The following is a 23,629-nucleotide window of genomic DNA, read 5'->3' as shown; positions in this document are numbered from 1 at the left end:
GCTGCACATAAAATAATTGCATCATCGGTTAATCAATCGGTATACGAATAAATCTGGGTTCCATTTATTTCGTCCGATATTTTTGCACAGTGAAACGTGAATATTTTAAAAACCGATTTTCGGATTAAAGTCGGCGTTAAATAAAATTCTGTTAAGTCCATAGACGGCTTTGGATGCTAGATTAAAATAAACTAATGTGGTGTTGTGTGTTTGTAATTAGGGTAATTGTTTTCCTTAATGGTTAGGTAGTGGCAGAATATTGGCTCATTGACACTTTCTCATTTAGCCAGATTTTTGAAATCATACACAGTATTTATGAGGCAACATAATAATGCTATATAGTTTTTCTTTTTTATGACAACTAGGCCAATTAGTATTATATTATTTGTGAAAATGGCTATCTATATCCATACCAACAGTTTGTATAATTGTTATTTAATTAGACATCCATTACTTACAGTGTTGACTATGCTTCATCAGCCCTGTAGGGTAAACCAGGCAATTGTGCCCCACCATTCGAAAAACTGAAATAATAATCGGTGTAATTTAAAACATGTTTATTAAAGTAATTAGTCTTAACCTCTGACTCAATAGGTATAACAAAAACAAAAAAAACCTTCTTAAAAGTAATTAAACTAGCTGATATAAACGATTTCTTAAAGTCTAGGGTGGGGCACATTCCACGGATACATCCGTCATATGTGCCCCAATAAAGCCTCTCATGTTTTAGTCTTCTTTCCTTTCTTTCGATTCCAGTTTTATCGTTAATTTGAATACCACTTTCCTCCATGTTAATAATTATTTCAGGCTTACCAATTAAATCGTTTTCAGTCAACACTTTCAACAACATCTCAAAATACATATCAAAATAAATGCTTATGACATCTTCTATAGCTTTTTTCATATTTTCTTCTGTCCATTTTCTTGGATCTGTAGCTATTTCCTTCCCCATTTCCTTAAATAAAATTACCGATCAAAAATACTTTATGGTTAAAAGAACTTACCTTAAGTGAATTTCAACCAAAATTATACGAGATGTTACATCCGAAGAGATTTAACTTTACCATGTAGTCCGTTTTTCGACATACTGCATCGTCACACTGTTTAGATCTAGAAAATAATTTAAAAAGTATAAAAACGATTATTCATTCAGCCGTCATTCACCCGCTCGGTCCGGTCGGTCGATCTGTCACTTCACTATTCATTCGTTTTAGAGCATATCTGCAAGAACAGGCATTATATATCTTTTATTCTGTATTTGGGGTTATCTTATTTTAACTATTAACTTGTCAGGGGGGGGAGGGAAGTTAAATCTCTTCGGATGTAACATCTCGTATAATTTTGGTTGAAATTCACTTAAGGTAAGTTCTTTTAACCATAAATTATACTTCGATGTTACATCCTCTAGATTTAACTTTACCATGTAGATGTTTAGCGTTGATAGCAGAATAAAAGATTACTTATTTATCATCACAATTAAGTATATTTAACAATCAAAAGGTTTATTACCTAATTTCAACAGTTTGATTTATACAAACATTAGTTACAGTTTCTAGTAGTTAATATCATAATTGTAAACAAAACATAAAGTAACAAATCAATTCTTGTTATTAATAATAGCCTCAGCAAAATAAAAGTTAGTATCATCGTCAATTAAGGGACGATTGTAAAATTTTGCAAAGCAAAGTGAGTTGCCTGCCCAACCTGCAGTTTGTTTGATAACATCAATAGAAACACCAGACCTGCTCGCGGCAGAGGTTGACGCGTGACGAGTGCTGTGGGCCGTGAATATATTTACGTCCACACCACTCTCACGTAACATTTCTTTGATCCAGCGACTTATGCTTTGCGAGCTAGCATTGTGATATGGTTTTTTAGTGGTTAGGAATAACTTCTCTGTATCAGAAAGCTGTCTGTATTGTTTTGTAAATTCTATATATGAACACAAGGTTGAAGCTGGGCAAATTGGTTCTTTTTCTCTGAAAAAAGGTATAATCAGCTTCGGATTCTTTCGATTAGGTGCGGAAGTTTTTATAATGTATTGATTTCAATGCATATATGAGACTCATTGATAGTTACGTCCTTTTCATTAATTAAAGACAACGTCTGCACACGTTGTCCCGTGGACAACGCGAGAAGAGTTGCAAGCTTTTTAGTTATCTTATCTAACCGTAAGGACGTGTTTGGAAACAAGGTTGTTAAGTGGTTTAATACCAAGTTAGGGTCCCAGATTGTGTTGTGCTTAGGAAAACAAGGTTTAATTCTAAACACCCCTTTTAGAAATCTAGTAATATTCTCGTCACTGCAGCAAGTTTTACCCAGGATTAGTGTAAGTGCGGAACGATAAGAATTTAATGTGTTATAGCTAGCACCTCTGTGAAATTGTTCTGTGAGAAATTTTAATATAAGTGGAGTGGATACATTATACAAATCGATTCTATTAATTTGACAGAAACGAAACCATTGTTTTAATGCGACATTGTACTGCGAGATTGTGTTGTTTGATAAAGAGTTTAGCATTATATCTACTGTGTCATTTCCAATGGTATTATTTAAGTACGCTTGCCGGATAATATTCCGCACGCCAGGGTAAGGCTGCTCCACAATGGGTGACGTTCCCTGGAAGGTGACAGGAGAAGATTTTTATTAGGTGTAAAGTACTTTACTTCAGATTTTAATAGGGAAATAAACAACGGGAACCAGGGTTGTCCCGGCCAATATGGTACAAGAATTATTCCTTCAGCTTCATCATCTATTATTTTTCTAAGGCATTTCAAAATTAAAGCAAAAGGAGGGAAGGCGTAGAAAAAAAATTTATTCCAGTTAATAGTGAACGCGTCGATGTCATACGCGTCCGGATCTCGCTTCCAAGATATGTATCGTTCACATTTATGGTTAAGACGCGAAGCGAATAGATCTACTTGTGGTTGGCCAAAAGTGCTTATAATTTGCTGAAAAGAGCTCGAATTAATTTCCCATTCCGTGTCTACATTGCTATGTCTAGAGGCTTGGTCAGCATCAATGTTTTCCGAAGATTTAATATAAGAAGCGAATATGAAAATATTGTGTTGTTCACAATACTGCCAGATTTGTCTTGTAATACGATTGAGATGAGGGAATTGTATTCCCCCCATTTTATTTATGTAGGCAATGGCAGTGGTATTATCTATACGAAGTAAAACGTTTACATTATTATAATTTTTACAGAATGATTTTAAGCCAAAAAATGCCGCTAGTAATTCCAAATAATTTATGTGATTCTTTGCCTCATCTGCTGACCACTGACCTCTAGTTATCTCACCATTGCAAGCTGCTCCCCATCCGGTAAGTGACGAGTCAGTGTAAATTTCTAAGTGGTAATTATGTTTGTCAATACTGTTTTTAGCTCTAATTGCCAAGTTAGACCACCAGTATAAATCATCTTGTAAATAGTTTTTTAAATACATTTTTGCATCATAATTTTCGCTAAATTCTTGTAAGGCCAAAAATTTTTCGCGTTCAAAATGTTTTGTATAGACCCAGCCGTACGCGACGGCGGGACAAGCCGCGGTTAATGTACCTATGAATTGAGCGAAAACACGAATCGAAACTTGGGACGATTTTTGTATTTTCTTAACAAGTTCTATAATCTTATTAATTTTTTGTGTAGGTAGTTGTAGTGACATAGTTGGAGAGTTTATTTCGAAGCCTAGAAACTTACAAGTTTGACATGGAACAATATTACTTTTATCAAAGTTTATTATGAAGCCTAAGCTTTCTAGTGTTTGGATCACTTTATGTACAGTATTTAGACACGATTGATAATCATCAGCTATGCAAAGAATGTCATCAAGATATGACACGAGCACATGACCTTGTTTTCTTAAAAATGTTAACACTGGTTTCATGAGTTTTGTAAAAATGTAAGGCGCTGAACACAAACCGTAAGGTAGGCAATTGAATTGATATAAAATATTATTATTCCTGAATCTAAGGTATTTTTTATATTGCTGATGTACAGGCACTAGAAAATAAGCTTCTTTGAGGTCAATGTTTGCCATGTAAGACCCTTTTGAGACTAATTTTACGGCAGTACGAATATCTTCCATTTTAAAATGGTGGGTACTTATAAATTGATTTAATTTTTTAAGATTTAGTATAAAGCGGAAGCCTCCTGTACTTTTAGGTGTTAAAAAGACAGGAGAAATAAATTGGCCAGATTGTTCATCGCATTGTGATATAGCACCTAAGCTTTTCAGCTTTTGAATAGCAAGTTCCATTTCAAGCTCGCAGTAAGGCGGGTTAGGCGGTTCTTTAGTTTGAAAAACCGTACATACAAATGGTATTTTATATCCTTTTATGTAAGATAGAATAATAGGGTCCTCGGTAATTAGTGACCAATTATGAAGGAAGTAACGAATACGACCAGCATGAAGTACCTCTATTTGTGTCTCCGATCGTGATGCCTGCTGGAGGGAGCCGGACGGGCGCGTGGTTGCTGCGTCCTCCTCGTTGCGGCAGGCGGTGGCTGGAAGCGGTTCGTCGCTGACGTCGTCGGCTTCGCTTGACTCTGCTGCTGGCGAGGAGGACCCCGCGCGTTTCCCAATGAAGTAGTTCTTCTCTGGAATGGTTGTTGCGCAGGTGTTGCTTTTTTAATATGTTGGCTTGATTTTTCAATATCCTTAGTGTTTTTGATATTTTCGCCAAGTTTATCACCAAAAAGGTAGGTTTCTCGTTTTACACCTTGTATTGTATTCCAAAACTTTTTGTCTAGCAAGGGTATGATAAGTTTTCGTCTATTTATGGTTTCTTCATAGTGTAAGTCTAAGAGTAATTGGCTAACTTCTGAAATACGTTTGATTATATCGAACTTATCCATATCTTCTTTGATCAGGTGATTAGTAATATTTACCAAGCCAGCCAGCCCACACCCTAATTGGTTTTGAGATTTCTCCAATCGTTTATCACGATTTTTTGCCGCATCTGATAAAACTGCGGCTACTTCGGGATTTAGTTTCGGTGCTTTGGCTAAGAGAAAGTTCTCGGGTATGAGCATCTTTTCTATCAGGGAGTCCTTTTGCTCTTTGGCTAAACCATCTAGTAGTATTTTACCCCAACGTTCAGAGATCTCTGCGGGTATCTTTTCGCCAAGTTGTTGCTCGATTTTCTTAGCTTCGCCCAGAATATTCAGAATTTCCTGTGGAACTTCCGTGTTGGTCGGCGTAACCTCTTCGACCGAAATGCCAGTTGTGGTCAATGTCTGTGAGACACCCGGGTCCACTGGAAGACCCTGCTTCGGGGAAGCGGCTGGCGGCGGGTTCGCCGCGGGGCTGGCTACTTGGACTGTCGACGCCAATTTTTTGCTTTGTGGATTATCCAAGTAATCATCGGAATCACATAGTATGTAGTCTCCATCAGACAGCTGTTCTTGGCAGCGGGAAGGGTGAGCATTTTCTTCGTCTGACTGGTTATAATAGCGTTCTCCAGCATCATGTTCATCGGAAGAGTACGAAGACGGTGTTTCCGATCGTCTGTACCGATCTGTAGGTCAAACAATGACGTATTACTTTCAGGATGGCATCACGTACCACCACACCAAGAAAGTAAATATTTGTTCCGGGATAATATCACGTATTACCACTTTAGGGAACAAAAAAGTAATAATTGTCAGGATAACATCACGTATTACCACATTAAGACAATTGATATAACAGTATTTACTGAAAGTGACAAAATAAAATTATATGGGTCAAATAATATAACATAATGACTAACCTTGATAACGGCGCCTGTGATCACGATCGTGACTTCCACGGCGCGCCAATTTATCCTCCAACCGGCGAATTTTACGACGGATGTCTTTATCTTTATAGTGATATTTCCTTTTTCCCATATTAGATTCACAATTGTAAATGAATTACAGGAAAAAATATTTCAAATAACCTAAAAAAAGAATAATGGAGCACGAGCAAAAACGAATGAATAGTGAAGTGACAGATCGACCGACCGGACCGAGCGGGTGAATGACGGCTGAATGAATAATCGTTTTTATACTTTTTAAATTATTTTCTAGATCTAAACAGTGTGACGATGCAGTATGTCGAAAAACGGACTACATGGTAAAGTTAAATCTAGAGGATGTAACATCGAAGTATAATTAAAAATTAAAATAAAAAAGTAATACAGACGTGGGGCACATTACCCGAAAGAAATCGGGGCGCATTAGCCAAAGTTCAGTATAACGTGCCCCACTTGATTTCAACAAAAAAGTTTAAGAAAAACGAAACGCAATTGTAGGTGCACAATAGTTCAAAGAGGTTAGCTTTAGAATAAAACTTAAAAAACGGAAAAAAACATGAAGCAAACACTTTAACTCAATGTTACAACAGACACAAAACATTTTTGGACTATGATACATACCTTGTGACCATTTTTTCTTCATTAAAACAAATAAATAAAAGCACTGATTTGTTTACATCGACGCCATACTTCTGTCACTAATCCGCACATTCCGCAAATTCAAAATGCATCTGTCAGTCATTATCGACTGGGGCACGTATGCCTGGTTTACCCTAGGTAAATCTCAAACAGACGGTTCTGCAAGTTCATATAATATCAATCGCGAAGCAATCAAGATATCAATTAAACATTACCCGTGGGACCCTACACCGCATAAAAGCCCCGAGCAATGACATGTTTATATTTAATTTCTCAACCGAAATGGAGTCAACATGGCTGTATTTCTGAAATTAATTGTAGCCTCCGTTTGTCAGCTTGGCAATAGTATAGTATGCCATGGAGCTAGAGAAATATAGTGTGCTATTTTAGATTTATGTTTTATTTTTGTTTCTAGCTAACAATTATCTAGTCTCTAGTAATTTTATTTACTCTCAAGGACAGTCCGTGGATCGATTTGTGACGTCTAAAAATATTCTTTTGGTTTTACCAAACTTTTTATTTATCTTTAAGAAGAAGTAATGTAAGTAACAATGTGGTAAAATGATACGTCGACAAAAGCATTATCCTTTATACATTGGATCATGATATCTCCGAACTATTGCGCAATGTACGCAAATTGTAACTTTTTCACTCCCAACTATGTTAATGTTTTGGCCTGATTAAATGAAAATCACAAAGCACATCTAGTTACTCAACCTCCGCGGGTTTCCCAATGCGGTCGACATGGAAATGCCGCGGGCGGTAAATCCACGCCGCACCACGTGGCGTCCGTGCCGCAAAAGTGCTTTTTGATAGACAGCCGTACAGTCCCAAACGTTTAATGCCCCGTGTCGGATACAGTGGAGAATTTTTAATTTAACAACCATACTAGATTAATTACTGGCAATTTTTTGCGAATGTAAATCTGAATGGTCTGCGAATTGATTCGAATATTTGTTTAGGGGCGCTTTAACTTTATGATGTGGTTTGTTTGGTTGTGTAATTACAATTTTGTGGAGTGACTGAATGTTGTGCCTGCTGGATGTGAAAATGTTAGCTTTTAGACCCAGCTTTTCGGGTATATTTTCTTTATGCGTTAGTACCTACGTAAAATGACTATTATCTCATCCAAGCCCTTGAACTTCATTTTAAAGAAAAGATACTAAGATAAATTCATCATGTTAAAAGCTCCGCATTTTGTAAGTGATGCAAATACAGTTTTATGAATGCTAATTAATCCGAACGAAGTAAAGTAAAGTAAGTATTTGACATTGTCGGAATACGTAATTTTCCGGTTCGATAAGAGGAAAATAAGCTGAAGAGTAATTCTGAGTTCAAACAGGGTAATAGTAAAGCTCGGCTTCTGAATATAAAGGAATATCTTTACCCGAAAATTTGTGGTATTCGAGTCGATAACGGTATGTTTATATTCTCACGAGTGGAGATCATGATACTGAAGTTTATTTTATTAGCTGCGTCTTCGGAAAACGGGAATAAGCCGATGTACGAACGAACGAACGAATGAAGTGAACGGAAACGTTATCACGTTTATCTGAGTTAACATAAACTGCAATTACCCAGTCACCAAACGTTCTTGGGAAGGAAACGAACGTTTTCTCGGGCCTATGAACGGGGAAAACGACTGTAGAGAAAAAGCTAAATAGATATTTTATCACTTTTATGGCCTCTTACTTTGAGCTCTGTTTGAATTACAACTCGCTGTGACTTTTTGCGTACAAACGTTTGTACTTCGACGTAATTTCGCGTTTCGTTCTAATGGGCCGTATCAAATTCAGTGAACACGTCGAGCCAATAATCTGATTCGATATAGATTACACGAGAAGATGGTAAATTGTATGTGCTTGTTTATAAAGAACGACAGCAAATCCAATAGTGATTGAGTAGCTTTTTCGACAGACTTTTATTTAACGACCTGAAATAATCTAACTTTTTCTCTAGGACATTTCAGATTAATTTGCATTTCTGAACAAAAATTCCGCTTTCTCCAAGAAAATGGTGACTCACTGTTGACCTTTAACAAAGCCCTCGGCCTACGAGTAAAATTAGAAAGCTAAGTTCACTTTATACGGGCAGATTAAGCCTAGAGGCACTACAATTTTTATTTGAACAAAATAAACAATTAAGCTATTAAAATGTTGGTCACTTTTGTTATCATGTAGATTATTTTTCAATTACCGCCAAAAATATTTCGAATAATACCATGCTGGTAGTACCCACTCGTATTGTAGACCACAATTCAGCGGTACGCAATATTGAAGCGATTCTGTATTGTGTTGTCACTCAACTTTATAAACATTTCACATGCAATTACGATACGCGAACTCGTCATATGCCACTTAAATAATGAAAATAAATCATGGAATTCGGTTTCAAATTTTATTCAATCATCTGGTTATTTATTAAACCACAGTGTAGTTAAACTCTACCCCAATATTATCTTTTTCTATGTACTTACCAATTTTGCTATAATCGACAATTACACATTTATTATGACTACGCTATTTTAAGTAATAAATCAACGGTAAAAAAATTAGTAGGAGATATTAAGCAGGCTGAAAAACTAGAAACACCTAGTAGGTTAATTCTGATACACATCACAATCATACATGTAATAGAAACTTGTTATTCAAATTAACTAAAAATAACACGAACAAAGCTAATAGAATTTACTGAACAGCTTTTATCGCCACCAAGGCCACCACAGACATACCAAAAGGCATACAATAGCCACAATTTACTACGTTTACCAAATATTTTACCCCAAACATGACCTCACAAGATTTGTAACAAATTCCTTCCGGCTGCGTTTAACCCGGTCACAAGTGAAAATAATAACATTTTCATACGTAACATGACGTCATAAAATGTGGTCGTAAGTCGCATGTGGAGTGACCATTTGTAATATTTGAACCGAATGGCGTAATTGGTAATAGAGGGCAGCTACTGGATTAATTAATATTACCTCAGAGTCACGCACAAATTATTATGCTAGAATATTTTTTCCGTGTATTAACCAGTTACATAGCAGAGGTAGATTTTCCGTTTAACATTGCCCTTACATTGGACGATTATGAAAAGACAGATTTCAACTGAAATTACATAATATGTGGATGCCCGTTCCCCGATCAATAAAGTCTTCACAAGATGTCAATATTCGGTGCTCATGACTTTCATTCACGCATATCATCTGTCATCAGACCCCTGCTCTTCCAATTCTGAGAATAGCATATAAAATGAATAATTTATAAAAAAGGACGAAACCTTACCCTTATCATGCGATCGACCTTAACTCAGAGAGATGGTTGAGAGGTGTAACGACACATCAACCTAACATTGGGAATAATTCTCTTCGTGAACGATGCCACATCGTTCGCTTAACGATTTCCGTACGTTTTTTTTTATTGGGATGTGCGGATACCCTGATTAGCTATTAAGCTGAAACGGTATATAGTCAGCGGAATTATAGCTTAGTTTGCTTTTGAGACTCTTTGGGAATTGATGGAATAAAAAAAAAGATATCAAAGTGGATGTAATGTTATTTTTAGTGAAATAAATCAAGGTAAGTATAATACCTTTCTAATGTGCCTGGCGATTAGGAGTACATTACAACATTCGACAGCCTAACTAAACTAATGTTCGTATTCTACATATCAGCACAAATAGAGCTTTAGTACTCCTTTTGTAATACATCAGCAGAAAAAAGTCACCAAGTAAACTTAGACATTCACATGAAAATGAAAAGGTTCATTCTTTTCTGGCCACTGCTCTTACGGCTGTTTGATACAATAGCCGGCGACAAAGTATGACCAGTATATCTTATTATACAAAGTTTCCTCCGTCCATAGACTCTGTTACTGTAATTGCCATTTGCGGCGTCATGAATAAAACATCTGCTTACTTAGATTCGCCGTATTCGATTGTGGTTAACATATTTCTTGTTTAATGGAGACGAAGAGTTGTAAATAAATTGTCGGTAAAGTATTCCGGGCAACACTCGGTTTAAGAGTACAAGATTAAAGAGGCTACACACGTTATTAGCTCGGTAGCGTTATTTAGATTCTATTGAGATTTATTTCATTATTTATTTGAGTTTCGGTTCAGAGGTTGGAATTCGATTTTATATGTTATCCTTCAAGCATGTTACATAAAAAATGCTCATATTTTTCCTTATTTAGGTACCGTTGTAGCATAATTACTTCTTTACGAGATACGAATAAGTGTTTTTATATTGCTTATTCTGTATTCCCTCAGCTCACTAGAGTTACAAAAAAAAGTTATTAAATGACAAAATAAATAATTATGTATTTATTTTTTACATAAACTTAAGCTATAAGGAACACACAAAAAATATATAATTAAATCTACAAATATTTACAATTTGTGTCTCAATCAAATATCATTTTCCTTAGAACACGACCGTACTAGGTAAATTAAATTAATACGCGCTATCGATCTCCAATTAGTTTTTGACAAACGAGAACGTCAATTATATCACAAGACAGTGCCAAATTAAAGTAATAAATCATTCAGGAGAAATAATCACAACTGAAAATTCAGAGGTAAAAATAGAGGAAATTCAATGACAAATTTCGCTTCCATAATTTGAATTCGTAGCCTTGTAGAGACAGCTGTCGTTGCCGACACGGCGCGGATGAGCGAGTCCTGTGTTAAAAATATAATATCAACGTATGCTGTTGTAGGTACGTGAATATGGACTTTAGAAATGTTTGTTTTTAGTTGTGATTTATGATGTAGGTATGTTTGTAGAACTAATTTTTTTTGCAATACGGAGCTCATAATAGATACTGTATTCAGCTTTCATAATGTAATGTTAATGCCTATCCCACCCAAAACAAAAATGTGAAAGACTGCCAAGTTCGATAATATGGCAATGCTTCGCCTATAAAAGAAGTGAGATCTGAATAAGTACCAAGTTCCATACACATAGCTCAGTTAAAAATAGTTACTTTTTAATGATGTTACTTGGCAAGTTTTCACACACCTTGTTATAAACCTACTAATCGCAATGAATCAAGTATTTAATTTTCTATTAAAACTTGCCAAGTAACATGATTAAAAAGTAACTATTTTTAACTGAGGTATGTGTATGGAACTTGGTACTTATTCAGATCTCACTTCTTTTATAGGCGAAGCATTCCCATATTATCGAACTTGGCAGTCTTTCACATTTTTGTTTTGGGTGGGATTTCATTTATTTTTGTAAGGTTGTTTATTTTATTTTTTTCTTATGATGAAGTTAGTTAAAGAAATGTCTCATTTATACTATCTTTCAGATTTTTTAATATGAGCTATGTTTCTTACAAAGAAATGAACTAGATTGACCTAAATGAACTAAATGGACTAGATTTACCAACTGACTGACATGACATGTTATCATATATTATGTTCATGGATCAAAGTTACACATTCGTTATTTTCGAAAGTGATTCACACTTGGCCGTTTTCAGATTTTTACTTTACTTTGACTAAATACAAACCTTTGTAACGAATTTTAGATCGGTACGACCATTCGAAGACATATTATATAAATATAGATAAATTTAGTTCGTTTTAGTTCCTTAGGGGTGTAAATTTACACCGGGTATAAAACACCTTCATTATTTTGAAACCGACTCACACTTGGCCATTTTCAGATTTTTCCCTTTACCTTGACATAAAGACCTACCTCCATGCCAAATTTCAAGTCAATACGACCATTGGAAGTGGTTTAGGTTTTTGATGAGTGAGTCAGTCAGTCAGTCAGTCAGTGAGTGTATAGTAAAAATAGCGATTTTCTGACGTCAATATCTCAAGACCTACAATAGGTATATTAATGAAATTTTGTATTTTAGATAAGTGAGGGGGCCTCAACAGATACTAGAAATTTGATAAGCGAAAATAAAATAGATTTTGAGTTACAGGGGGGTCGAATTTGGCCCGAAATGGTTCGTGTAATATAACCCACGGCCGGTGTGTCGCTTTTTTTGCTCGAACTTGGCGGACACACTGCCGTGTGTCTAGATTGTTATAACGAATTACGCATTGAGTTTAATTAAATAAATTTTCTAAGAAACATGTAATTTTGTATGTTCTTATTAAAACACAAAAATTCTTTCAGCTCCAAAAAGTTAATTATTCCTAGGTAATACATATTAAAAGTGTTCGTAACGCTTCACTAATGGGACATCGTAATAACACTTGGTATTACAACATAAATGTATTTTTAGTATTATCTTTTTATTGTCCTGAAACTTTCAGAATATAAATCAGTGTGAAGACTAAAAGAGAGTTATTATATATACATTTTACAGCTCTGTCGGACAGACGTGCGACGTTACTCAAATAATAATGATTTATTTGTCAAATAGAGAAATAATAACTACAGAAGATGATTACATGAAGCTCTTTTTGTTAGCTTTCCGAACCATAAAACATAGTAGCTACCCATGCAACTATGCGCTTATACGAACCAATTGATAACACTGTTCAATACCTAATCATAAAGTAAAGAATTTTCTCAAAATTTGGAAAGAAGGGATATACTGTATAAGTGTATATTCTTCGTATAAGAGCAAGATGAAGAAGCCTAAATAAATGAAACATAAAGCTGGCTTTAAATGCGTCATTAGGCTTGGATGACGGCCAGTCCAGTACTTATTGTGCCATTTTCTTTTCACTTATATTTTAGTCAAATGACTCTGTTTGGCCGTCCGTGTAATCTATTCATAATGTTCGTGACGATTGCAAAAAAGTTACGAGAGCTAAAATTAATTATTATGGCTGAGGCAAATCTTAGTGAAGAAGTTGTTCAGAGTGTAGCATAATAAACTTGCTGACACGAATTAAGTGCTATCTTTGCAGGCTTGAAATATTTTTAATTAATGATCATGCTGCGTCGTATCTTGATTAACAAAGTTAGATCACAACATTTAAATATACGATATGTTCTTAGTTTATGATTATTATATGACGTTATAAAGTTAACTGAATGACATTGATATAGCTTACGTGAAGACTAAATAGATTACGAATAGATACTAATATTATCGTTCAAAGATAGAAACATATTTATAGATACACGCCCACTAATTGGAACAAGTTTCTTTCTTTTATTAGGTAAAATGGTCATATAACCTGCGCGCTGCGTAGGTATATCCAGTTACAAACATATTTTTGCGAATAGAAAACGATATAAAAACTATTCAGTATGCAGTGCATTATTTAAAATTCAGTTCAGCCAGACACAAAAGGAAGCTTTAAAATAATGAATCAATCTTATGCACGTTATCAATCTTGACGGGTTTAGAACTTACGTGGGGATTTTGAATTAGTTTTTAAAACTTAACCTTATGGAAACTTATCTAACTCAAAGTTTGAGTCAGAGAGAGTTTTTAAATGAAGATCGATGAGCTGAAGTTGTCTCACAAGGTGTTTTTTTAAGAACTTTAAATAGCATTAGGTAGGTAGGTACCGAGTTAATACTCCTATTCATTTTTGGATGACTCTCATTATAGTTCCCTATGTTGCTTAAAGACATCAAGAGAAATCACTTTGCTAGGAAGAAGAAGCCTTCAATTGCGCCTAACAGGTACAATTTATTATCTAACAGCGTGACATATTCAGTACTAGAAACCTGTATCCATTGATAAATACTTGATTAAACACCGCCACTACAACCTGGTAGTACATATAATCAGATTAATACTATTTCAGGGGCGCGCAGTCCCACCGGGAGGTCTCGACGGTGGCAATTGACAAATGGACGAAATACCCACTTGACAAACAACCACATACCACGTGTTGTTAATAAAATTAACGACTGTGATTAATTGTTCCACTAACGCCACTGTGGTGGGATTTAATCAAGTGTAATTAAGGTGTTTTTTTTGTATATAGGCCAAGGTATTTTTTAATGTCGGTCTAATTTACTTCAATGTGAAGGAGGGGTTTGTTGAATATAATATTATCTTACAGTAAATTTATTTCATAACATTTTTATTTTTCACACGTACTGTAATATGGAGCTTTAGATATGACCTTTCATTTATGTAATCACTAAAAGCAAACTTCATTTATCAATCAGAAAAATAACACATCATTTTTATTATGATGTGTTATTTTAGTCTAGGCAGAAAATAAACCTTTTCTTAACAAAACACAACGAAAGCAGAAAAAAAACTATTCATACGTTCTGCCGTAATTCTAGTAAGTTGAGGTCCAATGAAATAATCAAAGGATGATAGCGACGTCAACTCTGATCGTTCGGTCATCAATAATGTATGAGTTTCAAGCGACAAAGTATGAAGACAAACACACTGCGACGCTTGTACGTTGGTTCATTTGCACGTGCCAATAGAATTGCACGGTGTTCACATGTTGGAGTTATGGAGAGACCACGGCTTAGCAGATTAGCGGGCTCGTCTCGTGTCTCCATCGGTAAACATTTGTTTTCCGACGGTTTGTTCGATTGGATAAGTTTGATCACCATGTATAGGATTAAGTAGTGGTACTGGATAATATTTATTTCTTTGTGATAAGAAATCTTGCAGGTTTTTGCGTTTTTATTAGATCTCGTGTCAGACTATTGTGGAACGGATTTACAGTTATTAATACGCCTAATTTAAATTCTACACTATAAATGTTGAAAAGCCCATGAAAAGCTGACTAAACCCCAATTTGTAAACAACTTCGATTCCTGAAGATTGTGTAACTTTATTTGGCCATCATTCTTACAGAAAACCGCCCTCGCTATCTCTCATTCACAAATCACAGCCCCAAAACTTGGTAGTAGAGCAGTCGCGACAAAACGTGCCTTGCATGTCTAATGTCGGCAAGCGGATTGAATGAAAGTATTGTTCAGGAGATAAAATGAAAAAAACGAACTACTAGGTGAATGGTACACAGTGCCTTTCAAACCCAAGAACAGTTGTCTCCTCAGTCAAATTGAATAAGTTTTCCCGCAGTGCTTTGTTATCGGCCATTCCAACGGGTATTTTTGTACTAAAGTGCCCGTACACGACGGCTTCCCGCTATAAGGGGTGCACTTCTGAATAAGAACATCGATTGTCAAGTTATTCTATACAACGAAATAGGTCATGACTTCGTGAGTCATTGTTGTTTATCAAAATATATTTACTTATGTTATTGTTTCAGCAGTAATTTTCGTGCACAATATTTGTTGCTCATTCACCCGATATATCTAATTCCCAAAGCAGTAGTTACGATATCAGCAAAGAATATGGTAGCTAACAGTTTGCAGGAGATAACAGAACATAAGCTGTTAGAGAAAATCCGTGTACCTATATTGTTGTGCGAGTTCGTTGGGGATGATATTTAGAAATTCATGATCCCCGTACGGATTCAAACACACGTGTTATTCTAGAATATATTTAAATCCAAATTAAAAACTTACTTTCTTTACATTACAAATTGTAGTGATTTATTATTCTACAAAAAAAATTGGCCACAAACAAATTATTTTCACAGCGATTTATTTGCTCAATTGACGTTGCATTATATTTGATCCTTGGTTTCTGCAGTGCCTTCCTAATAAGCCAATGTATCTTATTACGAGTCATAAATTTACTATGCCCACTCTATAAGGACTAGAACACAAGAAAGGCATGCTGTTTACTTCAAGTGTCCGCCTTAGAGCGAAAGTGGACAAGAAATCTAGTAAAACAACTGGTTACACTAGGTTTAAGAGATTTCTATCATGATTTCCAACTCATTATAAATCGTTTATATCTGACTGTTTGAGTGGAAGATTTGTTAGATTGTACTTTAATGGGATTTACCAACGCTTAGTTGTACGTCAACCGGCTAATGATTTCAATAAATAAAATTGATAGAATTAATAAATTGGTGATATGACTATTTCATTGATCAAAGTAATTTTAAGCGTTTATGCGAAGTAAGAGGTGGCTTATTATCTCATGTAATAAGGTCTGTTCCTCGATACCCTATTGTACTTTTTGCTTTTTACATGGAAGTAATGCCAAAGTGACCAAAGACATTGGAATTATGGCATTACAGAGACTGTGCATAAGTAGTTTTTATTGAGAACTTAAAAAACGGAACATAAAAAGAAAAATAAAATATCAGAACGAATTATTATAAGTTGCTGATGATGAAGTTAACTAAGTATGTAGTGCAAACTTTTCTGAAGTTTCTTGTAAATTCAGTAGTTACACCACCAGTCCTAGTCAATAAAATCAAAGCCATCCACATCGATGTATAAGCAGCAGCTAATGATTCCTAAAACGTTTAAAGTGAGCCACTAATGGGCCCAGTTTCACCTGTGACCCGGAAAGTTGGGGCGTTAATTGCAAACACTTCGCCCGCGGGTAATGAAGGCGAAAGTGCATATCACTGTACATTGTACGCGCTTTGTAGGGTTGTCGAAATATTGATAAACTTTTCACTAGATTTTAATTAGTGGTTGTAGTTTTTGCATATTGGAGGCATATTAACGGTTATTTAACCTTGTAGTTCCTTGTTAAGTATTATTAGTAGAACATTGACAGTTGTACCTCTATATTTAGTGTTGATATGTTAGGTAGATAAAGTAAAATTAAGTCTTTTTTTTTTAATCTATATTACTTAAAAGAAAGTCGTGTTAACGCCGTTTAAGCTGAAAAGCTTTTTGTCACCATCCGGGACGTGGGCGAAACCGCGGGTAGAAGCTAGTAGGTATATGAATAAAAAACACTTATTAACTTTAAAAAAAGTTTAATCCTTTTTATTGGAGCGTTTTAATAAGCATCGGTACATTTTTCAGTACCATAAAAAAGATCAAAGACATAACTCAATCGCTGTTATTATTGTGACATAAGACCTTACCTTTTCACCTGTCTGGGAAAAGTGTTCCAAAAATATATCACTTCACCCCCGTAATATTTCTGAGTTCAGGTGGCAGCCCTAACGTAACCGGATGGTTAGGGAGGTAACTTGGCTCGTTATTTATTATTGAGCCGTTGTCCTGTAACGACTTTAATATGTTACGGCTCATTTCAACACTTTCATATTTTGTCCAAGTTTTATAAGTTGCCATAGTTTTTTGCTCTGACCTTCGTATTAAATGGGCCAATTGATATATAGACCGGGTAAAGAGGTCGTAGTTCATTATAGCGGGTCATAAAATTCTATCGCAGATTTGGGGTATTCGTTATGACGACCAGTCTCTAAAGGAATAGCTTTCAGTATCATAAGTGGTACAGATAATCCTGTTTATTAACGTTAATCATGCTTTCAAGAATTTTTCTCAATATTTGAATAGTATGTAATAAATATTACTTTCCAGACTCATAAGAGTCTGGAAAGTACATAAGCCGGCACATACCGGCCGGTACATAAGTACCGGCCTTCTAGTGCACTTTTAAGCATTTGCGTTCCATTAGTTGTAAGTTTGTAAATTCAAAGATTTATAAAAATCTAATGACTCTCTGTGTAATTGTATCTGTATTAGCCTCAATATTACTTTAAAAATACATTGGGTATTAATTAAAGAAATTAACTTGAAAGTTAAAGGCCTCATTACCATTTGCAGTAACAACACCCGTAGTTACGTAACTTCCCTGTAATTTGGAGTTTACGCTGAAGTACCAGATTTAGTTAATGTCTGTTCCCTGAGCAATATACCGGTGGTAGACGTGCTAAGTGCATTCAGAAGTTAGGTACATCAAGTTTGTGTTAGAGGAATGTCATAATTATATAGTAACAAGCTTCCGCTCGCGGTTTCACCCGCGTCAAAGGATAACTGCTTCCCGTAGCCAGATGGTGACAAAAACTGTACTATGTCCTTCTCCCGGGTCTAAGCTACCTTCCCTTTAATATTCAGCTTAATCGGTCCAGCTGTTCACACGTGATGTCGTGACCAAGGGATATTCATTTCTATATATAGAGATTCATACACTTTAAAAGAAAATTATATGACAAAAATAAAATAATTAGAATATAAACAATTATAGGTATAATTTACTTTTACTATGATAATAGATGTAGCCAAAAAAATAACATAACTAAGAAAGTTATGTTATTGAGTCCTATGTAGCTTCACAAGCTTTAGGTAATCCAAGTCAGCCATTTTAACTTGGACTCATTATAATTTAGACCGAATAGTTAACCTCAGAAAAATGTTTATCCTTCTTTTATACACAAACCACTATTGCTGATCGTCCAAACTTAAATCAGTGTCAAAAAGTCTTTACACGAAAACAATACTTTGAAAGTGGACTCTCAGGACCGAGTCATATGTCTTTCAAAGTTTTCAAGCGCGTTGGCTGTTGCAGTTCGCTTGTGAACACATCAAAATTGAATACGTAACTGTCCGTCAAAAATGAAAAATCGACACCAATACTTCACTTTTGGACTTTTATTCGTCACAAGGGTGCTGTTTTGAAAATTATGTTTTGAAATGGAAATCAGATTTTTATTACCTATTTTTATACCTTAGATATGTTGCTACAACAGGATAAAAAAGGCAAATACCAACTTTTATTTGATAGGTAAGTAACGTTTTAAAATTTAAAACGGGTTAGATTACTTAATTCACAAAATGCCAATTACGTTCCTCATTAAAGGATACAGTGAATTGCGTATACCTGACATTACGGTCGACTGGCGCAATACTCCGTCAATGGCCTTACCAGTGTATCTGGCGAAAACTACAAAACGGAAACTGGAAGCAATGTTCGCATTTTTCCAATTCCACCGATAGTGTGTCATCAGGCTGGTCGGCGTCAAAACACGATGATATATAAACGAGCAACGTGGCTTCCTGCCAGACCTGACTGCTGGGAGACACACGGCCGTATCGACCTGTTTGTAATTAGATTAAGTGAATCCTATGACACCTCTGAGAGTGTATGCCGCCCTGGTACCTGATTGAAATTGTGATTTCTATTAATAATATTGTGGGGATATCATAATTATAATATAGAACTGGGGGAAAAAACCAGATAGTTATGAGCGTACTTTTGTCCCATGGTCTACTTTTTTCCACTTCCTTGGTTAGTCCGTTGATACTCCTCTTCTAATGAATAAACGAATGGTCATTGAATAGATTTAAAAAGTTTCTTATTTATACTTATATATTCCCTTCTCCGTGTGAGAGGAGGCCTGTGCCCAGCAGTGGGACGATAAAAAGGCTGTAACGTAACGTTTCTTATCAGATTTACCTTTCGTTCAAAATAATTTGAGACATAAAACCGAAATTCTTGTCCGCACAACTTATGGTAGAGGTATAAACAAAAAATTGCAAATATGACATGGGTAAACGTGTTTATTGTTTATCCTTTTCAAGTATTCCAGTTTGCTCACGTTTTTATCCCAATGTCTGTGTGTCCGTTTATGGATTCAGGCATAAATCCGTTTGCGAAACGCCAGTCCGACCCGGACCCGTAGTACGCGGAATCGATGCGTAGTTTTGGCGCGCCCAACCCTTGTAACTCATAACGAAATGGCGTATTGCTATCCTTTGTTGAGCATATCGAGGGCTATAGTCAGATCTAATTTAGATTATGATGTAAATTATATCTGATGGTTTGATATTTTTCGATTATTGCTTTGTTCCTTTAGCAAAGTAATAAGTAATTGAATAACATTTTATTTTCTTCAACATTTCCGCACAACAAATTACATCATATCGTAATGCTTTTATTTTGTTTAACTACATAGTTTGAAAATTAGGTCATCATACATTTCGATTAGGCTTTTAAAACATTACATGCAAAACATTTTGTCAAGCACGGGTGTATCAGCCAAGCACAACGGTTTTACATATGTTCTAAAATAAAGGTTTTTACGTGATCTAAATAATTAAAACGTTGCATCCTAATACTCTTTGAACACGATGACAATTCAAAGCATTAACCCATTTAAAACGAATACTCAACGCAATTCTTTTTGATAATGCGGCTCTCAATGTGCAAAGAACGTGACAACGCGCCTCGGTCCAATATTGTTTTAACCTCTCAAAAAACATCGTTAAAGGCAGTTAACACAGTATAATAGACCGAATCGGACAGTGCGAACCGGACACGGCCGTAGTTACTGTTTATGTTTGACGTTCCTGTTGTATAGGGTTGCCTGATAAATAAAAATATGATACGACTATAAGAATCTCGTTGTGTGGGTAGAGGAAACTATGTGATACTCACCTTCCTAATAGTCTTGTGTATCAAGTCAACTATGGTAAGACCTATATACCTAAGCTTACATCTAGATGCAATTCGTGGAAATCTAACAAGCGGCTTCTCAAACGCCATTCGACACAATAATTGAGCTAAAGCAGTTTTTTTTGTACTCAAATAATCTTTCATTGTCCGATGAGATGGTATTGAAAAGTTAGGATATACTTAGGCAAGAACCCCCGTCAGTTTTTGTGACTCAGTTTATGTAAAACCTGTGTAATGTTTCAAAACTTTCACTTCCTAATGCGACTATTTAGTTTCAGTAGCTATTCAGAAATACTGGTGTATTTCCACTTGACAACCCTGACGGTCCGGCCCTTCGTCCGGTTACCATTACCATACGGCGGGCGCTTTTATTCAAATCGCCGTGTGTTCCGGTCAACGCCTAAAATAATGTGAAATTGTACGTGAAATTTAACTTAAGCCGTGTATGATTTAGTTTTAGATTAAATTAGTAGTGCTAGGTGTGCCCGTGTGCTACTAATTTTGAGCTGGATTTTATGAAAAAAAAAATTGTTGTCATAGTCATTTGAAGACTGGTATATTATTCAATCGTAAAATTATAAACAAGTTGAAACGAGTTGAACCTTATTTGTTGAAAATTTGCGAGGGTTATTTTGTCTTACTTCTTTGTTTTTTTCAAATACAAAATAAAATTAGGTACATAAAAAAGTATCTATCGTCTCAGCTCTATACGCTTGAGAAGTACCATCGAGAGTAAATCAACTTGATGTCAATCAGGCATGTCTATCTGATAGGATCGGACGAGAAGGGGATAAACAAGCGTCTAGTCTGGAGATACGAGTGAAGTATTATACAGAAGATGTATCTATCTATTTATCAAGCAAAGAAATGTTGCGAAAAATGGGTAGCACGAGTCTTGTTTATTCAAAAACAAAATTTGTTTAAATAACGCTTAAATATTCCTACATAATTTATGAATCTAACTACATCTTAGTCATTCCAGGAATATAGAGGTAGTGTTAAGTAGCTTGTTCATACATATGTAAATAGACACTAAGCCCTAACTACTCATCAAATAATAGGTACGTCAAACTGCTTAAAACCTCTCACAAAAGCTCTTCAATAAGTCTTCCAAGAATTCTTATCATGAAGCCTAATTTCATCGTTCAAAGATACGAAGATACGAAGCCGGTCTTTTAATCCAAACTCACTTTCACAGTCTAGCGAAACTTACATGCTTGTATTAGAAGCGAATCATCTAAGATGGGCTAATAAAACAGCAATATAAGGGTAATCGTTTGTGAGCTATCGATAAACGAATCGATTTAAGTTCCCCGGAGTGACTCGCAACTCGTGGTAAGTTTAAATTGCTACACAGGAATTTTGCTTTGAAGGACTTCGTTTGACGCGAAGCATTTATAAGTGTATATTCCTGAAAGAGTTATTTTTTGTTCATTTTTTGAAGTCTGAGTTTTGTTTTTATTTTGTGGGAAAATGAGGGAATTTATTCTTTCAGATATTTTGTAGGAAAAATTTAATAAAATGTTTTGGTGCCAAAGTGCAGCTTAAAAAAACGCCTGTGTTATCATCCTACTCATTAACAGTTTTACTTTTTATATAATTGTCCCACTGATCTAGGCCTCTTTTTGGAAAATGTAAATAAGTTAGTAATTTACCCACTAACAGCCAATTTCTTCACCGAAAGTAAAATCCAAAGTAAAAATCAAAGTAAAAGTAACGGTCAAATTTGCTATTTCCATTAGTTTTGCTGTCACTTTAGCCTTGAAAAAACGAATTTGACCGTTACTTTTACTTTAGACATTACTTTGACTTTTATGTTTGATGAAGAAACTGGCCGTAAGTAAAAGTTTCTCACCAACTTTCAGTGATTCTTTGAAATTAGGTGAAATAAACCAGCGTGTCGTATATTATTTCAGTCAGTGGATTACTCATATTACAAGTACCTTGGTATAGCATAAGATATGAGTGGGTTCAATAACAAATTAATATTAATTTGAGAAGGTCTAGATTTGCTATCTGAAACCGATCGAATTACCGATGTCAACGACCACAGGCCCTTAATCTTAATTAAATGTCCCACTTGATAAATTCACTGTCTAAGTGTATTTTCAAGTAGACTGTAGTAGAGAAGGCTTATTATAATTCGGTGTAGGCATATAAAATATATTATATATAGGTATGTAGATATTTTATAAACATTCAATGCTTTTATATTCAATATTTAATGCCCCAAAGCGCTATTTAAAACTAACATAGTAAAATACGTTAATGTAACAAAATAAAAAATGTTTTCAGATCAGATAAATGGTTAATACGTTGAAAAGCCGCCAATTTAATATTTGTACTACAGAATTTTGAATTACGCGATGAATAAAACAGTGTGTAAGTTTCTGAAAAAGAGAACCTGATATTTCTTTAAGTTGTGGCAAAGAGTTAAGCATATTTTATTCAAAGTCGATAGGTACGTTTAATGTGACTGTAAAGCGTAGATAAGTAGATATTATTTTTGTGCGTTAGAATATTGCATATTATTTTTTACTGAAAGTATTACAGGCTTAAATAAATTGAAAGATGTATACCTATACACCTCGACCCCATTGACTTCTGTAAAACGCGATACGAAAAGTGCTTTAAGCTTTTTAAAAATACTGAAATCCTTTTGCACTGGTTTCGTACTATTACGAGCAAGATGAGCAACATTCATATTTTGTTCATGCATGACTGGCTTTACTTTGCCCTGCAGTATTGGAAATCATAATATTCTGCACATACAATACCTACGTGACGTGAGAAGTAAAAATCTTTGTGCACAGTCTCTGATGTTCAGACTTCTTACACAGCTTAAACATGATAGTCAGTTTACTTAAAGCGAAAGCTAAATGTTGTACCATTCTATGTTAATAAAATACGTTTAGAAACATACATAGTATACATAAATTACATACTAGATATTTAGTGAAAAATGGAAGGTTCTGAGACGCACGTCGCACAGGGGGATAATGAATTAATTATTA

The 23,629-nt window shown here is 35.1% G+C and overlaps 1 protein-coding gene and 1 long non-coding RNA gene across 3 annotated transcripts; both read right to left on the bottom strand.

Moving 5' to 3' along the window:
• Positions 1-542: 542 nt before the first annotated feature.
• Positions 543-6,485, bottom strand: LOC135117680 (uncharacterized). Its single transcript, XR_010277046.1, has 2 exons — positions 6,400-6,485; positions 543-955 (listed from the first exon to the last, which is right to left on the bottom strand). It is a non-coding gene; the product is annotated as an uncharacterized LOC135117680 (long non-coding RNA).
• LOC126054217 (uncharacterized) lies at positions 1,154-5,940 on the bottom strand. Of its 2 annotated transcripts, XM_049838801.2 has the most exons (3): positions 5,755-5,940; positions 4,419-5,520; positions 1,154-2,619 (listed from the first exon to the last, which is right to left on the bottom strand). In XM_049838801.2, exons 1-2 carry the CDS (start codon positions 5,870-5,872, stop codon positions 4,421-4,423), a joined length of 1,218 nt encoding a protein of 405 aa, XP_049694758.2. In that variant the 5' UTR covers positions 5,873-5,940; the 3' UTR covers positions 1,154-2,619; positions 4,419-4,420. The 2 variants fall into 2 exon arrangements, with proteins under 2 accessions (XP_049694758.2, XP_063893415.1); XM_064037345.1 differs by lacking the exon at positions 1,154-2,619 and having other exon boundaries at positions 2,800-5,520.
• Positions 6,486-23,629: the final 17,144 nt, after the last annotated feature.

Source organism: Helicoverpa armigera, chromosome 12 (genome assembly GCF_030705265.1).
Source record: "Helicoverpa armigera isolate CAAS_96S chromosome 12, ASM3070526v1, whole genome shotgun sequence".
Lineage (NCBI taxonomy): Eukaryota > Metazoa > Arthropoda > Insecta > Lepidoptera > Noctuidae > Helicoverpa > Helicoverpa armigera.
The sequence above is the reverse complement of the archived record's forward strand: the minus strand, read 5'-3'. Positions and strand labels throughout refer to the sequence as shown.